Source organism: Gopherus evgoodei, chromosome 3, assembly GCF_007399415.2.
Source record: "Gopherus evgoodei ecotype Sinaloan lineage chromosome 3, rGopEvg1_v1.p, whole genome shotgun sequence".
Taxonomy (NCBI): domain Eukaryota; kingdom Metazoa; phylum Chordata; order Testudines; family Testudinidae; genus Gopherus; species Gopherus evgoodei.
The window spans coordinates 221735459-221753833 of NC_044324.1; the positions used below are offsets into that span (position 1 = coordinate 221735459).

Sequence of the window (18375 nt, forward strand, 5' to 3'; positions counted from 1 at the left end):
GGAGTTGTGGGTCCCAGCAGAGTTGCCCCGGGAGGCCTGCTAGTAAGTTTATCACCTGGCTAGTATTTGACCAGCCTGGATGGCTTGTTTATGGATTTGCCAGTTGCCAGAAAAATAAATTAATCTTTTGGGTTTTTTTTACATGGGTCTAAAGTTTTGCATTATTATCACCATACACAGGGATATCTAATATTAAAAGTGTGTGTGTCCAGCTAAAGATGCTACGACATTGCTGTTAATAATAAGAAATTGCTGGAAATGGCAAAATGAAATGGCAAATACAAATTCAAGAAATACATTAAATGGATTTTCTTTATGTATAAAGTCCCAAACATTCACGTTCAAGTCTCTAGTTAAAATATAGAATCACTGCAGTCTGGGAAAAAATCATCTCAGTGAAGACAGACACAAACAAAGCACCTTGGAGAAACACGACCAAGGTAAGACAATGATGTTCTCAATTTTATCTATCTGTGTTATCCTCTAGATACTATAGGCGGCTGTTGAAGTGGAGGGTTGCAGAGTTGCCTTGGGGGTTGGGGTTGCAGCAGGCTTGCCATGTGGTGGTAGTGGGGGGGGCGGGTATGCCATTTTTTTTGTATTTCACCCATAGGGCAGGCTGGCTTCCCTCATCCCCTTGCAGGAGCTGACCAGGACATGTCTCAGAAGGACCAGTGAGCCCAGTGCTCTTGGCCACTGAGCAGGGCTGCCCTGTGTCGTCGCTCTGTACTCCACGAGCTGGGGTGAAGGGCCCAATGTCGCACCCTTTGGTCCCGTTTTCACCTCCATCCTAACCTCCTGGCTCTATCTCCTCCCCACACCCTCCTGGACGCGACACCACCATGTCCCTTGCCAGGGCTCACCCGGGGGCTGTTGTGTGCCCTGGCTTTGCTCTGCCAAGAGCATTTCTCAAGTGCGTGGCCTGGTGGAGGGTACACAACCCCCCGGCAGCACTGACAGAATCTGGGGCGGTGCTGGAGGGGCCCTGCTGTCCCTTGGCAGAGGGCAAGGCTGGCACTGAGGTCCACAGAGAAGTAGTGCCCCAGGTCACCCAGCAAGTCAGCTCCAGAGCTCGGAACACAACATGGCAATTGTCAGGTCCGATCAGAGCAGGGTCCCATCGCTGACACTGGCCAGAATCAGCTGCTCCCGAGGGAGAGGCAAGAAGCCCGCAGTGGCAGTGACAGGATAAGCTGTGCAGAGGGCACATCGGCTAAGTTTGGCCTGCACTACACAGCAGTACCATGTCTGCGCCCTGCTGTGAACAGGCAGGAGAGTTGTCCCCATGCTAACCACAGTGCAGAGACCAAAGGAGAGCAGCACAAACCGAGTTCAGCGTCATGGCAGACAACACCTCTGCTCAGGTCTGCTCAGACATGGGACAACACTGTGCGGCAGAACAGGCCGGTGTGACCACCCGACCCCCTTAAACAGGGGCTAGATCCCTTCCAAAGCTTTTGGATTGTAAAGATCCTTATGAGTGTGACTCCAGCGTAGTTATCCTATGCCAGCTGAGTGTCCAATCCTTTTTCAAATCCTGCTAAGCTCCGAGCGGCACCAGTGTCTTGTGGCAGTGAGTTCCGCATATCAACTGTGTTTTGTGTGAGTCTTGCCTTTGCGCAGCTGTGCATTTCCCATCTGTCAGTTTTAATGACTATTCCCTTGTTCTTGTGCTACAGGAGCTGGTGAACACCCACATAATTCTCTTTGCCTTTCAGTACTTTTTGTCCCTTTGCCGCATCCCCTCTAATCCATCTTCTCTCTAGAGCAAACAATATGTGTATAAGGCAGCACCTAGATGTCCCAGCTGCCACTGTGCTAGGTGCTGTACATGTGGTAAGAAATATTTGGTAAGCCCTGCTCCAAAGAGCTTGACAGGTGTCATAATAATGTATTTCTCCTATGCTAGGGCTTGGGAACAGTGAGCTGTTCAAAATGGAAGCACCGGGCCTGATCAGCGCCTGGACCCAGCTAGCCAGCCCCAGGTCCCGTCTCTCACACCAGCCAGGAGCAGCCAATTCAGAGGTGAGTCCATGAAACCCCATAAAGGACAATAGGGGGATAACCTGTGCAGAGGACTGGGCAGTCAGGGGCAGAGTCATTTCCTGAAGCACTATGGTTTCTATCCCACTCCGAGCCTGTCTCCTATACCTGAATGGCCTCATCCCTAGGAATGGGAGGTTACTCCTTTGCAGACCAGCTTTTTCCTTTGATCAGGGTGGTAATTGCTGCTTTCCACTTTCATTTCTCCCTGTATCACGAGATTGTCCCTGTGCCATTCACTGATCTAGAATCTGTCATATTCCGTGTCTTGCTAATCAGTCAAACTTTGCAGTCTCCACTTGCGCAAGTTTTTCCAGGCCTCTAATAACTTTTAATGCCCATCTCCAAATCTCTGCTATTTCTGCTCTAGTGTTTTCTCAGCAGGGTGCCCCACACTGCACACAGCACCACAGGTGACAGCACACCATGGATTTATATACTGCCAATAGAATGCTTGCAGTAGGACTTGCCATTCCATTCTGCATTTCAGAGAATTTCACTAAGCTGCTGACAATGCCGACCTGGTCTCTTTCCCAGATGGTTCCAGTTAATTCAGAACCCAGGCATGTGGAGGAGTTGGTTAGATGATTCTCCCCTTGGATCTGTCAGCACTGACTATTGTTACCACTATGTAGCCCATTCTCCTAGCTTGGCTGGGTCCCTCTCAGGTCCCTCATAGTTCTCTCTCCGGTCTTGACAAAGCTAAACATGATCCAATGGCTCGAAGTTGAAGCTGGACAATTCAGACCAGAAGTGAGATGTAAATTTTTAATAGGGAGAGTAATTAACCATTAGAACAACGTGCCCAGGGTCGTGGTGGATTCTCTATCACTGGAAATTTTCAGATCAAGATCAAATGTTTTTCTGAAAGCTCTGCTCTAGGAATTATTTTGGGGAAGTCTTATGGCCTGTGCGATCCAGGACGGACTAGATCATCACAGTCGTCCTTTCTGGCCTTGGAATCTATGAACGTTCTGTGCACAAGCCATGCTGATTAGTCCCACATAGCTAACATTTATCAAGAAATTAGCTCATTCTACTTTTAATTATAATTTCAACCTAGTCAGCTGAGCCTGAAGTGCGGGCCGTGGTCTGTCATTGGCAGGATCATTCCTGTAGCCTTTGTGAAAATAGAACATGTACTATCTTCCAGCCCTCCAGTGCAGAGCTAATTTCAATGGGTGGTGGTAATCCAGCCACTAAGGGCCTAGGTTTAGGGAGACTTCTCTGCACAAGTTACCCACTAATTGTCCTTTAAGGGATTTCACGGACTCTCCTCTGAACTGTTGTTCATTCTTGGCCACTGGTTGAGACTGCCCCTGGGTTAGAGCTCTTGGCAGTACCACCTGGTACCAGAGGCTCATTGCTCTTTAATATTGGTATGATCCAGCATCTTTCCTTCTGACCCCTCAATCCCTGATACAGCAGGTCCAGGGTGGGAATTTCCACAACATCCTCAGCCATGAAGACTTGGGTGAAGAAATCCTGTTGCGTCTCCGAAACATCCCACTCTTCTGTATTTGCTCCCTCTGACTCGAGGTGGTCCAGTAAACCCATCACTTCCCTCACACAGTTCCTGCTTGTGATCTGCTTACACACCCCTGGTTTATTTTTAATACTTTTGGGCACTTGCTCTTCAGATTCCTTCTTAGCCTGGTGGGTTCCTCAAGTTTTGTCTGCTGTAGTGCATGCTCCTTCCTACCGACTTCACTCATTTCTGAAGGGTCTCTTTGGTTTGAGTGACCTCCTAAATCAGCCATTTGTCCAGATGGGTTTACTTCTTGCTCTCCCTTTGTTGGTCTGAGGTACACCTGCCCCCCAAGACTCTGTCATTGCTTCCTTCAGTAGAATCCAAATCTATGGGGCTTGGCTTCTTTATTTTTGATTCTATTGCCTCTTTGAGCAGCTTTCTCATTCTTTAAATGCCAATCTTACTTGTAGTCTCAATGTGCCAGGTTTTGGTGACTGTCCTTCCCTGTGTGGTGGCATTTTGGTTGCTATGATAGAGCTCACCTACTCTCCCTTCTTGAGCCAGCTGCTGTGTGCTACTCGGGACTCAGCCCTCGGGACTCAGCCCTCAGCTAACTGCCCCAGAAGCAATCACTGAAAGCAACTGCGTCTCTGAAAGAGGTCCTGTGGCGCCATCTGACCAGGCGCTATGCGGGAAATCTCCCATGATTATTGTTGCATTACACTGAGTTGCCTCTTTGATCTACTGTTAGATCTGCATTCTTCAGATGTGGAGTATGTCTGCACACCAGCTGTGCTGTGTGGCCCTGGCACTCAGAAATGCCACCCATTAGGTTCCACTGAACCCTTCAGTTCTGGCACTACTCCTCCACCTCCCTGCAGAGGTGGGTCCTACCCAGCTCACGCTTCTCCATGGATGTTAGCCGTTCCATCATCAAGCTCCTCCCTCTGGGCTAGTATCAGAGGGGGAGCCGTGTTAGTCTGGATCTGTAAAAGCAGCAAAGAATCCTGTGGCACCTTATAGACTAACAGACGTTTTGAAGCATGAGCTTTCGTGGGTGAATACCCACTTCCTCTGGGCTAGGAATTCTAATTGCCCTACCTTAGTCCTTTGCTTCCCACTGTAGGGGTGGGGTGGGGTTACTTTTGAATGTACGCCTGTTCTTAACTCCTGGGTCTGCCAGTTTGATAACACCACCATTTCCCTCCGTGACCTCACCCCGGCCCTGCCCCGATGCTTAGCCAGCCCTGTGTGTGGAGCTGTCAGAGGCCCTTGTCCAGGCATTCTTCATAGTGAGTGAAGTATAGCTTCCAGAACCTCTCCCTGCCCCTCCCACTATGCTACCTAGGCAAGACACCCAACAGTTCTCCCAGTCTCCCCATCTGCAGTGATCAAAATCCCCTGTGGAAGCTCCCAGCTCCCATCCCAGTCCCTGGAGCGACCATCTCGGTCCATGAGGTTTGATCAGCCTCCACTGTCTCCGCTGGAAGGTGGGTCCTATCTAAGAGGATATGCCCTGCATCCCCTCCTGCCACGGGACTGACTGCAGTGCCGAGAGGATGAGGGAAGGCAGACGCGTTCTGCAACAGCCCTTGTTGTCACCTCTGGAATAGTTTCAGCTCTTGCTGCTCCTTCAGTTCAGCAGCTCTGGCCTCAAGATGCTGCACCTGGGCTCTGAGGTCCATGGGCTGTTTGCATTGGATGCAAATGAACCCCCACATGTCCACAGCCCGGGCATCCTGGGGTGGATGTCCTGGCAGCCGATGGGGGACCAGGTTATCTTTCTTTAAGTGGAAGGCCAGGATTTCAGTGGTCTATCTCATCCACAGGATAACTGAGCACTTCACTAACAGCCAATCTAGCAGCCTGCCCCCCAGCACCATCTCCCCCAGTGCTCACTCTAGCAGTTGGCTCTCTGCCCTCACACAGGGGCAGTGGCAGGGAAAACCACGGTTGGCTACCGATGTCCTACTTGCTGTGGTGCCAGGCAGCCCCTCTGGCTGGAGCTGAGAGAAGCGGCCGCTAGTGCATTTGCCAGCTCTGCATGCTGGGGCAGACCCCTCCCGACGCTGCACAGGACAGCGTTGTGGCATAGCAGCAGAGCTCTGTCAGGCTGGTGCCCAGAGAGAGGGCAGGGAGCAGGACCAGTGTTCTCTGACCCCCAAAGGCCCTTGACAATATCGGGGAGGAAGCAGATAACCCCTTGGAGTAAAGTGTCAGGGTTTGTAAAATGGAGGCTGCTGTATACAGGGGTCTCCCTCGTCAGAAAGTCTCATGAGGCAGCTGAGTGTGGGGAGCTCACCAACCCTGCAGTGCCCTCGCTGTAAAGAATAAAGCCTGTCTCTAGCCTCAGCGAGCCCCTTTGCAAGATGTTATGCAGCGTCCTGCAGCGAGGGAGGCTGGGCTGCTGGAGCTAAGGAGATGCCGACTAGAAAGAGGGTGAAGCAAGCCCACCTCAGAGTGGCTGCTCTGATATTCCACTGGGGAAGCCAGTGGTGGGATGGGAGCGGACATGGGTGAGCTGGAGAGACAAAGTCTTTGCTGGGGCCCCTGCTGTAGCAGAGACAGAAACAGATGACGTTCTTCAAGTGCCATTGGGGTGGCTCCACACCACACACAGCCAGCAGGGAGTGCTGTGATCATCTCGCCTGACCTCCAGGAGAACGCAGGTCCCAGCACCTCACCCAATGTCACCTGAACCCAGCCCGGCCTTCTGGCTGGGCTAGAGGGGAGCATTTAGAAAGACATCCAGTCTCAACTGAAAGACTCCCAGTGGTGAAGGAACCACTGCCTGCCATAGTGAACTGGTCCAGTGATTAATTACCCTCAATGTTGAAAATCAAGTATCAGAGGGGGAGCCGTGTTAGTCTGGATCCGTAAAAGCAGCAAAGAATCCTGTGGCACCTTATAGACTAACAGTCGTATTGGAGCGTGAGCTTTCGTGGGTGAATACCCACTTCCTCAGATGCAACAACGTTGAAAATGTCCATCTTACTTCCACTCGGAATTTACCTCAGTTTCCAGCCACTGGATCTTGTTCTGCCTTTGTCTTTGCTTTCCAGACTGACTCATCTGCTGTTCCCACGAGGGATTCAGTCATTAGCAATGCAGAGGGCAGAGTATCTGAGGACTGGGACTTGCCTACTGGGCAGAGGATGTTGTAAGGCATTAGACAGACGTGCAGCTAGTGCTGGGGAGGAGTCCGGTCTTGGCACATAGTGGTACAGTGAGAGCAGGAAGTGAAGGGACACAGATTGCTAGGGATAAAACGTTCAGGTCTGTGCACTGAGGGAGCTTCAGTGTCTCAGAGCACTGAAGAGATGATGGTATGAAGAGGGGGGGTATTTTTGTGTGTGGCTGGGACAGCCCCTCCAGCAGGGCTGAGGGGGGCTCCCCCCAGCCCAAGTGCTGCCGGCACAGAAAACTAACCAGAATGCGGGGGGGGGAGGGGGAATAATTTGAACTAGGAGCTGGAGGAGCACTCGGATCAGACAGGCTCCGACCTGGCTCCAGGAATGGGCAGAACGGCTGATGCCAGCGCTGCTGACAAACACAAGGTAATGCACATTGGGAGGGGAGCTCCTCGCTCACTGTACTCAGTTCTAAACCGTCACAGGGAACCGACAACAGGAAAGCCCTGGTCTTAGCCAATGCTCTGTACCGCACCATTGACTGGGCCCAGTGTCTACCGTGGCGTTCTAGCACAGGTCAAACCTCTGGTTAAATCCTTTCTACCATCACGGAGCAACAGCCAGCCCTCCTCCTGGTGCTACAGGGGACAGGTGGTCAGGTGGCGATGCAGTTATCGGGGAGGCAGGACTCTGCTTATTAGAAGGAATAATTGGAGCTACTCCTATACCTCAAAGAGTTCTAACGTCACTGTAGCCTCTCAGGGAACAGGACTGTGTGTCTCTGTGGGAAGCTCAATGAAAACCTCTGTCAAAGGTCAAACATGAAAACATATATTAGGGCTTCCAAGGAATGGGATGGAGAATAATGCTGAGAATGACAGTTAAATCTCTTGTTCAGCCTCAGCTGGATACAGTGCACGGCCCTGCTCCCCCTCCTGAGACAGGAGAGAGTGTTAATGACATGCAGTAAGACTGGTCAAGGGCCTGGAAAACTCCTATGGAGAGAGGCTGGAAAGCCTGGGCCTGTGTAGACTGTAAGTGCTCTGGGACAGGGACGCTCTTCCTATATGTCTGCACAGCCCACAGCACAATGGGGCCAAGCTGCTAGGGCCACGAGTTCCTACAGTAACACAAATAATATGTACTCCAGAGAGGAGATGGATCAGAGGGACACACCAAAGGGACACGACGTGCAGAAGGGCAGGGCGGGCATGGTTATTCATCCACTCCTGTAACACAACAAGGGGACAGTTTCGAGTCCCCTTTCAATCTCTTTCATGAGTAATTGCACAGCCTGAGCTGTTAGTCTCTCACTGGGAGGCATTTTTGCCAGCAGACCAGCCCTCAGATCCGATTTATGGCTCTTCTCTGCCCCCTCTCCAATTTTTCAGTTGAGACCAAATGCTTAGCAGTATTGACTGAAGGACTGGATATTTATCTGGCACGTGAGCTATTCAGAGATACGGCAGTGTGGAGTTAAAGGATTGGGCAGGGATACACCAGGGCACGAGCCAGCCTCCAGCTAATAGGGTCAGGAGGAAACTGCCTTTGGTTAGCCACTGCTACTCCTGTAGGGTTTCTTCCAGCCTGCTGTAGGACAGCCGACACTAGTTCTCATTGGAGGTGGGCCCTGGTTTCACCCTGAGCTGGCAATTGCCAAGTGAAAGGCACTGGTCCCACACTGTCCTCATGCCAGCTCCCCCCACTCACTACAACATTCCTGCTTGTCGCTTTGATCAGCCCTGCATCACTGCTTGGCCAAGCCTGAGCTCAGCCCCTCCAGCCTCTGGGAGCTGCCTCTGGTTGTGTATCTGTTGGGGGAGCTCACTCCCAGCCCTGCAGCCCGGTCTCCTATGGCCAGTTGGGACGTGGCCTGCAAATTGTGTCTCCTACGGACTCTGAACCTCAGTGACTGCAGACACAGGCAGAGGGAGGCAGCCGAGTGCCACGGCTAGGCCCCAGGCCCGGGAGTCAGGAGAGCTTGGGCTTGTTCCCTGGTGTGATCATGGACAACTCCTTTAGAGCAACTTTCCAGAGCAGCCCCTCGCTCGGGGTGCCTAGCCAAAGGTTTGCCCAGAGGGGCTCCCACTGATGGGAGTGCTCAGCACCCCTGGAAACCTGAGCCAGCCCTGAGCCACCTACTGGGGGGGGGCCTCACTTCGGGAAACGTGACCATGAGGTGTCTGAGCCTCCAGCTCCCCATATGTTCAGGGGGCTCACTCACTCCTCTTTGCGTCTAAGTATTGCCATGCTCAGGTGCATCTCCCAGCCCACGCCGTGACACCTCCCCCACACAGCACACAGTCTCCACACACACGCCTACTCCTGGAAATGTGCTGGGAAAGCCGGGGTGGGCCAGGGCTGGGCAGCTGCAGCACACCCAGGCCCAAGGAAGGAGGGGGCTTGCTTCACCCGGCAGAGCCAGGGGGGCCTGGCGTGTGTCGCATGGAAAGAAGCACAGGGCAGCAGTTCAGGTCTGGCTGCCTTTAATTGGAGGTAAGTTTGTTCACAGCATCGATGGGGAGCCCCAGTTCACGTCAGAGAGACGCGCCGCGGCAGAGGTGCTCCCCATGCCCAGTGCCAGAAGCAGACCACCAACTAACCCAGTGGCAGGTGGAGTGCACAGCCATGCAGGGGCCCAAGGCACGGCGGGAGGAGATGCAGAAGCAGGGGCTGGTTTACGGCTCTCTGGGGGGGCACTTGGAGCAGCCACCAAGGAGAGACTTCCTCACAGTGTCCTGGCCGCGGGCTTGCTTGGGGCTGGAGCATGGTTGCATGGGCACTGGGCTGTGGGCTACCAGGGAGCAAGCTGGGAGCCCAGCACCCCTCAGCAGGGTCTCCTCTGCACTCAGGACAGGAAGGCAGCAGCTGCTGTGCATCTGGCATTAACAGGGCTCTGGCTCCCTGAAGTAGAGACTCCCCTCCCCCCCTGCACTGGATCCCAGGGCCCAGAGGGGCTGCCAGCAGCAAGGGTCGGCTTTCCCATAGGCCACACAGAGCCCTGCCCCACAACCCCTACTAGGGCACAGACCTCCAGGGCTAACGTCCTCCCTTGCAAGGCAACCCATCCTGGGCCACCAAGCCCTGGGGCAGGTGACCCCCCATGGCATAGAGCCCCAGGCAAATGCCCCCCTTCCAATACAGCCCCCCACACTGCATCCCCTTGTGCAGAGGGTCCTAGGAGACCCCTTCTAGGCTGCTGTAGCCCTGCCAGCTCCCATAGCCCCTGCGACAGTGACAGGCAGCACCTAGCTCTCTTCTCTATGCCCCCACCACCGAAGACCCCAGGCCCCCTGAATCCTCTGGGCGGCCCTGCCTAGCTCTCTTCTCTATGCCCCCGCCAATGGGCTGGGAGCCAGTCCTGCTGCCGGGAGCCCTGTCTGAAGGGAGCTGTGGTCTCAGCATCAGCCCCTCTGTCTGCAGCAGGGGGATAACCGACCTTTCTCCCACCACCCCTGTAGCCTCTTCCTAAGTGCAAGGCAGTGACCCTGGAGTCTGAGTGCAGCTCCCAGCCCAAGTCCCTAAGGCCTAGGTCGAGGCTGCTCCACTGCTGTCTGGGCATGAGCTGGTCTGGGAGAAGGAAGTGGGGACTCCCCAGTCCAAGTCCCCCCTTGTACCTCAGAAACATGCCCTGCTCTGCCTCCTCCCCCACCACTCCCTTACCTCCCTACAGCCAACCCCAAACTCATCCCATCTCTCCCTCCACCCCCCACCTCCTCTGGAATGCCCCCGCCTCCCTCAGCCCTCCCGACTGCTCCTCCCAAAAGCAATTCACCCTGCCGCAGGTGAGCACCCCCATCCCATGTGGGCCTCCTGCTGGCAGCTCCAGCTGGGGCCTGCCTGCTCCCCTCCCTTGCCACTGTGGCCACACATGGCTCCAGCCTCTGCTCCTTCATTCCCTGCTCTCTTCCTCTTAAGGGAGCAGCACTGCACATGCTGCTTCACCCCTCACTCCCCAGACCCGTCCCCTCCCAAATGGGGCTACTGAGGAAACGCAGGCTGGGTTGGAACCGTTTTCTCAGCACACTCACCCCAGGGCCATAAGGGAGCCCAGGTGGATACCCCGCCCTCCGGTCTCAGCAGAGAGGCCAGGACTCAACAAGCCACACACAGCAGTGCTTGTCCCATGTCTGCATCCCGCAGCCCGTCTCCCCCAGCCCCTTCAGCTGCTGCCCCCAACCCTGACTGGGAGTCTGGATCAACAGCCCCTGCTTGCAGGGTGGGACCCCTTGCTTTAGGCAGCCCCCTCTCCCCTCGGCCTTGGCACCTGTTTCAGTCCTCAGAGCCCAGCGCTACCATCCTGCGAGTCAGAGCAGGGCCTCAGCGCCCACAGACCAGAGCCAGCCTTGCTTGCCCAGGCCTCTGTGGTGCCAGACACAGGCCCATTCTAATGGGATACAAGGCTGCAGGGAACCAAGTGCCCACACACAGCCCAGCAGACATCCCCATACGGCCCAGGCCTGCACACCCCAAACAGTACACCCCATAGCCTCCCTGTGCCCTGGCAGCTAGGGGAAGAGCAGGGAGCAGGCTGGCAGGCTCAGGGCGGAGGGGGGGTGCGTGTTGCAGAGCAGTCTGTGGGATGATGCGGGAGTGTGAGCTCCTTTGGGTGTGTGGTGCACACCCAGGAAGCGAGGACACTTTCCACCAGCAGGCCAGGCCCCAGTGACACAAGGACAGAAGCAGAGGTCAGGGGCCAGAGGGATCCCTGCAGCGGCCCTGCCCTGGCCAGGAGGAGCAGGAGGCTCCACGCAGATTCTTCCTGCTCTCTTGCTGGCTGACAGAGTACAGTGGCTGAGCCCCTGCAGCCAGGCGCTCCTCTGCAGGTGCCGTGGCGCCCCTCGCGTGCTGGGAAGGTAGGCTGGGGACTGGCGTGGAGTCCTTGCCGAGGAAAGCAGGAGTGGTGGAAGGAGGGATGGTGCGGAGGAAAAGTCGGAAGGCACAACACATACATCCAGGTGATTGTAGTGGAAGGGAAAGAGGGAGTCTCAGGAGGCATTTAAGCCTAGTGCACAGAGAGGAGAAAGACATCATTGACAAGGCCATAGTGAGGATGGAGGTAATCCTGGGGGATAGGCATAGGCCGTGCCCCAGCCCAGGCAGAGACAGAACACACAGCTGCCCTGCATCTGGGCACCAGCCATTCCTAGGGGAGCAGGAAGACTCAACCAGGGGCCTGAAATACGTGGAGTTAAAGGAGGCCAGCGGGGCGGGCTGGGCCAGGCCGGACAGAGGCACCCTGTATGCAGACATGAAGGTCTGGGAAGGTTTGGGAGGCCTGAAGGCTAGCTCCAGACCAGGCCCAGTCAGCTCTCATGCCCTACATGGAGGGAGGGCGCAGACACCTTTTCTCTCAGGTGAGGTGGTGTTTCATCACTGGAGTGAATGGATGCCAACAAGCAATGACTACACATCCTCCTCCTCTCCCTGCCTGGCTGGCTTGCTGGGATGCGGCCACAGTTTCACTGGCTCTGTAGCCAGCAGGGCTGGGATTGCTAATGAAAATACCAGCAGAGCCCCCTGCCCCCGTCTCCTGCAGGTCTAGTGCTGGTTAGAAAGGGACCATGTGCAACATGTCCCTTGGGAGATCTCAGTGCTCCAGGGGAGGGGAAGGTGCTACCTTCCTGCCCAGACCACTGCAGGGCAAACCTGCTGCCAGGGGGAGCTGCTCTGGGGAGGGCAGGACAGCAGTTCATGGACAGAGATCTCTGGTACTTGAGGGCCTTCTCCACCGACTTGACCATTGGAAGTTACACAACCTTTGGCCCAGGGCAGGACGGCAGGACTGGAGGTTGGCACTAGGGGATGGGTGGCTAGGATCCCTCCAGATCAGAGCAGGAAGCAACTGCCCATGAGGGACAAGATCCTAAGTTAACTGAATCCATCTACCCCTGGGAAGAGCATGTAGCCAGGGGGCAGAGTTACTGCCCAGCAGAGCCGCGGGGGAGCCAGCTAGGTGGGCAGCAGAGCCGTGGGGGAGCCAGCCAGGCGGGCAGGCCCGTGGGCAGCAGAGCTGCGGGGAATGGGAAATGAGCCACCAGGCTGGGACTCCTACCTCTCTCAGGGCTCAGCCTCAATTGGTGCAGCTGTGAGCTGCAGGCCCCCCTGGAGCTACACTGGGCCTCATTCCATAGCTTGCCAAGCCAGGCAAGGGAAATCCTGCTAGGCCTCCCCAGCTCAGGACACGACAGCAGGCACTGCCTTCTCCCAGCGTGGGCTGGGATGTGGCACAGCCTGGCCCCCTAGTAAGGGTGTGATCCAGGGCAGCCCCTCAGGGAAAGAGCTCACAGCCCACCACCAGAATGAAGTAAATCAAAGGGCACCACAATGAAGACACAGCATGGGAAGAACTACGCAGGGAAAGGCAAGCCAGATCAGTGGTAGAGATGTTCTGGACCCAGTGCTGGGCAGCCCCCAATCCACCCTCTCTGGGGGATGACAGGCCCCTTCAGAGACCCATCCAAGTGGGGCAGTCCTCCAGGCCCTCCACTGTCCTGGCCGCCTCCATCCATAGAGCAGCAGGCTACCTGCATTCCCTGGGAGAGGGAGCTGCACCGCAGAGGAGACCATGGCCATCCTCTGGAAGAAGAATCCCACCCCTGCTGCCCCTGGCGGATAGCCCTCCTTCCCCCGCTCCCAGCCTGTGGGCTCCTTGCCAGTCCTATTCGCACCCCTGGGGGGGCTGCCTGCCAGCTCTGCTCCCAGCCTGGGGGCACCCTACACTGCCTGTAGAGGTTACTCCACAGCTGCCTCTTGGGTACAATCCACAATCAAGAGAGCGAGAGGCATGGTGCTGCCTGGCCGTCATAGCAAGGGAGGAGAGGCTCATGCAGGGTGTGGGTGTGCATGTGGGGTGGGGTTAGTGAGCTGATAGAGGAGGTAGGGGTGTGTGTTAATGTAGCCAGGGTCACAGTAGTCAGGAGTTGCCTAATCTAGGCCAAGCCCATCCCCCACCATGCACCGTGCCGCCTTCCTCTAGCTCGGATGTGCCCAGAAACTAGCTCCAGTGCACTGCTCCCCAGGACCCCCAGTGCTACGGCTCCCCCTCCCCCAAGCCAGAACACACACCCTCTCCCTAGCACCACGTGCCCCACACTCTCCCCGCTGCCCTTCACAAGTCCGACCCCTGTGCTCTGCACCCCTAGTTAGACTTACATGCCTACTCCTCTGGGCCAGGAGGCTGGTGCCCCTTTCAGCAATAGAAACAGAAGAGCTGCCTCCCTTCAGAGTAAGGCTGCCCTGGCCTCCAGAGCCAGACGGAAGCCACAACCAGGGTCAAGCCCAGTCTCCTTTGGAGGCAAGGTTGGTGGCTGGGGGATGGAGACATGTTCCTGCCCACGCTGCCTGGGCTGTGCTTCCACTGGGCCCTAACTCCCGACCCCGCCCTTAGACTGACGCTACTAGGGGGCAACGTGTCACAGGGGGACACATGCTTTCAGCCCCCAGGACAGCAGTGAGGGTAGAGAGCTGCCTGCAGCTATAACCCACTCCCTAGTCACACTCACATGCACCCCCCCACCCCGCAGCAGGGTGCTGCCCACCACAGGGCACAGGAGCTGTCTGCCAGGCTCCCTCAGGAATCCCACTCAGGGCTGGCAGTCGGTGTGCGATGCAGACATAGCCAGGAGGGGTGTTAAGGGGATGCCAAGGCTCAGTTAGGGGCAAGCCAGGGCTGCTTTGTTCTGGACATTTCCAATGCCAGGCTCAGCAGCCCCTCGGAGCGAGTGCCAGGCGCTCCTCTCCCTGTCCCAGCTGGCTAATGGCGAGAGAGGGCAGGGCAGGGCAGGGCAGGGTGCAGGGAATGAATGAGGCAGGCAGGGATGCCACGACAGGCCATCAGCTCCTGGAGACTGCAGGGGGCAGCACTCCAGCAGGGGCCCTGGGCAGGTGCTGCCCCCTGCCTCTCCCGGCTGGCCTAGGCAGTTCTTGATGGTGGACTTGTACTTACCCTGCTCCACTGCACGCCCATACTCACTTCCTCGCTCCCGTCTGTGGTGTTCTCATACTTGACAGTGCCCGCCAGGCTGTCACGGCTCCTCCTCCGCTCCGCACCGGCTCCCTCCTTCAGAATCTCCACCACCTTGGTCTGGTTAATGGGGTCAATGCCCTGCAGAGGAGTCAGCACAAGAGGATCAGTCAGGGCTGGCCCCTGGCTGCTACGGAGAGCCAGTGCCACCGTCTGCCCCGGGACGCGGGGGCAGGGGATGGGCCGTGCCAGCTCCAGGACCAGAATGCTCGGGGGGAGGCTGGCTTTGTGCTGTCCCCTTCGGGCCCAACCACACACAGCAGGGAAGGGAGAGCCCAGGAGAGACTTGCTGTGGGCAGCAGGGCGTCCCCACCCCCAGCTCACCACTCTGAATGGGCGGCTAGAGCATTACACGCAGGCCGGACAGAGCCTGACCAGAGAGCCGACAGTCCCACCAGCCATCGCCTACGTCCTTCTGCCGCTAGCAGCCCGTGTCCCGAGCAGCCCTTTGCAAGGGGCCTCGTGGAAGGTGCCGCCGCTCCCGCTCAGCAGCTGTTTCAGCTCGGAGGGGCACTACTGCCCTTTGCAGAAGCTATGCCGGTCGGGCTATCCTCTCACATTCAGCCAGAGGCTTCAGCGCTCTGATTATTAACCCTCCTACCCTCCCAGTACCAAGCAATGCTTCCAGCCCTGCAGTTCCCGGGATCTCCGCCAGAGCCCTTCTAGCCAGACCGGGGCACGCTCTGCCACCTTCCAGCCCCCCGCAGTCACCCATTTGTTAGCCGCTCAGGCAGCCCTCGGCTGCAGGCCAGGCCTGGGACCTTGTGTGTCCAACTGTCAGTTTGATCTCTTCACGCCTCAGTCTCCCCAAAAGCTTTTGTGGTGCAGATGAATGGCTCCCTAGCTCCCGGCCAGGCTAGCAGATCTGTGGCAGGAGCGTTTTCCTGAGTGACTCCTCCCAAGCCCCAGCTGGGGGGAGCCGATGGGACCGCATGGATTTAAATCCACCAAGCCTAGGGAGCCTCGGCAGTGGTAGGCATCACAGGGCCCCACTCCCAAGAGATCCTGTTGCTACTCTGAGGGGAGGCGCCAGTGAGCAACCCCTGCCCCCACCCCCCCAGCTCCATCCCACTGCCCAGATTGCCAGGGGTTACCTGCCGCCGAGACTGCACTGCACATGCCTCCAGCGTCTCTGCTGCTTCCAGCTTGCCCTGGCGCCTGTACAAAGCGCCTAGGTTCCGCAGGGTGGTGGTCACTGTGGGGCTGAGGGCGAGAGGAAATGTGAGGCTGAGGCAGCAGCCATCTATCCTCCCAGCAGCTCCTGGCACCTCTTGCTCTGGAGTGGGTGGGGCCCCCTGCCACGCTGGGAAGGCTCAGCTCTGTGTGACAGTGCCTGGGAGCGTCCCAGGGGACAGCAGATGGGCCATAGCTGGGATGGAGTGGGAGAGCAGGGGAATGGAGCCGCCAGGCGCCTGGCCTTCTGGCATGGGCCACGCTGCACAGGAGGGCCCAGCCATCAACTCTCCCTGAAGACACTGTGAACGCACAGACGCTGCACGCCCCTAAGGAGCACCTGTGGCCCTAACAGCTGCTCCGTGCAAACTGGCAGAGGGCAGCCCATATATAACTCAGCTCAGTCTGACACTCATTGCCCCAGCTGAGTCTCTAAAGTGTCAGGTAAGATGGCATGTGTCAGCTGGTGACACACTGGCCCTGAAAATCATCCAGTGACTATGGATGGGGTGGGCAGCTGCTGGAAATAGGTTCTTCCCGTGTGTTTGAGAGGCGGCTCCTATGTCCAGCCTGCCCTCGAGAGAGGCACATGGACTCCCCTGTCTGACAGGCTTGGTTAGGGAGACACAAGGGGGCGGAGGGAATGTCTTTTACTGGACCAGCTTCTGTTGGTGAGAGAGCCAAGATCTGCAGCTCTTCGGACCTTCACAGGCAGAGGGCAATGAAAGCAGATGTACACACAAGATAAAGTAATCAAGCTAAAGAGGCCAACCCCCAGACAAGTGCTGGAGAGGGCAGGGCAGCCAGCACGAGGCAAGGAAAGCATTGCAGGGGCTATTACTGTGCTGAAGGGTGTGGCAGGGCAGCACCTTGGCTCCAGAGGGGCTGGTTGCCAACGCTGATGCCATGGCCTCCTGGCTCCCCAAGCCCCGCCTTACCTGCTGACTTTGCAGGCTTTGTACCAGCTGCCGTACTCTGCATAGGGGTCACTGTCTCTCTGTTTGCTCTGCAAGGGAAGGAGAGGAGAGGTTAGCTAGAGCGGTGCCTGCCTCAGGCCCCCAGAACAGCCCCACTCCATGCTGGACTGAGCCCGACCCTGATAGCTGTGGCCAGCGGCAGCTCAGCATTTAAACATCCCCCTTTCCATCCCTGCCCCCCAGTTCTATGGGGGCCCCCAGAGAAGCTCTACATCCAGCCTGAGCTCCCTAGAGCCACCCCATCCCTGGAGCCCATTCCCGCTGGGGCATGGCACTTTCCTGCCCCACTTTGGGGCCGGACCTGCCTGCCCAGCCACTGCTCCCTGAGATTTTCACAAACACAGTGGCTGGTTTCCACGCCAGCCTGAGTGGGGCCAGCAGTGCTGGAGCTGAAACAGACCTAAGCCCAGGGCAGATGGCTCTGAGCACCATGGGTGGCAGTGCCACAACCAAGGCTGGGGTAGTAGCAATGCCATGTGCACCACCCTGCGCACGTTTCAAGCAGGTGGAGAGGGCAGTGCCTCCTGACCCCATAGTCACCGGGGCACAAAGGCAGAGCTTATTTGTGCCAGGCCTGAGCCCCAGCACCACTGGGCTTGGCAGTTCAGAGCCCCAGCATTACTGGGCTTCCTGCACCAGTTATGAATGTAAACACATTGCTGGAGCCTTAGCACCTCTCGTTACAAGTTAAGCACTGCCCAAAGGGGACAGGCAAGAGCCCAAACATTCAGAGCTCAGTCCTTGGGCTGGTTTAAAGGGCCAGATCCTCACACAGGGGCTGTCAGAGAGGGGAGCCCGCAGGGAGGGCAGTGGGGCTCTCAGCTCTGCACATCGGGCCCCTCCCATTTCAGAGTCTTACTCCAGTCTAGGCGGCTTCTCCAGGCCCCTGTGAGAGCATTTTGGCCCGAGTGACCCCAGGGAGCCTTCCCACAGGGCAGAGCCGCTCTCTTTGGAGGAATCCAGCCCCTGGGCCTGTTACTCCAACCTCCAGGGCAGGCAGCCAGTGTGGGGACACTCAGACATGCCCTCTCCCTCAGGGCTGGGAGCTGCATTTGAGCGGTGTGCTCTCTCCTCAGGGGCCAGGACTGGGCCTTCGCTTCCCTGGCTTTCCTTGCCTGGCCAGGGCATCGGCCCAGGCTAACCCAGCCTTGCCAAGACCACAAGGGGAAGCACCCCAGCCATGTCAGATCTGGGGACAGTGACAGGCCATGCCCAGCCCTCCCTCTGCCCAGGAGCCCAGGTGTGGCCTGCTGGGCATCTAGCTTCAGTTCCTCCTTCTTGCACAGCCAGTCAGAATAATGGGCTCTGGGGCTGGTGGAGCCCCCAGCACGACCACAGGATGACACAGCCATGAGGTCAATAGCTAGAGCGCTCTGGACAGAGAGCGGGACGGTGAGCAGCAGGGGGCTAAACAATCCTAGTGGGTACAGGTCTCACCCCATCCATGGGGCCTGGAGCCAGCCCTGCACACATACCATCAGCCTGGAGCACCCCACCCCACCCCTGGCAATGAGGAAACACTGCTTCAGCTTCCAGCCATGGGCTGTGTTAGAC

At 57.0% G+C, this 18375-nt stretch overlaps 1 protein-coding gene across 9 annotated transcripts in view; it reads right to left on the reverse strand.

Moving 5' to 3' along the window:
* Window positions 1–18375, reverse strand: part of KLC4 (kinesin light chain 4) — a 51734-nt gene that overhangs the window by 5214 nt on the left and 28145 nt on the right. For 6 of the 9 annotated variants that reach the window (XM_030558155.1, XM_030558153.1, XM_030558152.1 and 3 more), the window contains 3 exons: window positions 16783–16850; window positions 15766–15874; window positions 14594–14752 (listed from right to left, as the gene is read on the reverse strand). In XM_030558155.1, coding sequence (XP_030414015.1) covers window positions 14594–14752; window positions 15766–15874; window positions 16783–16850 — 336 coding nt within the window. Of the gene's footprint in view, window positions 1–9114; window positions 11651–14593; window positions 14753–15765; window positions 15875–16782; window positions 16851–18375 lie in introns of those variants that run through there. The other 3 variants (XM_030558159.1, XM_030558158.1, XM_030558157.1) reach the window with 3 other exon arrangements.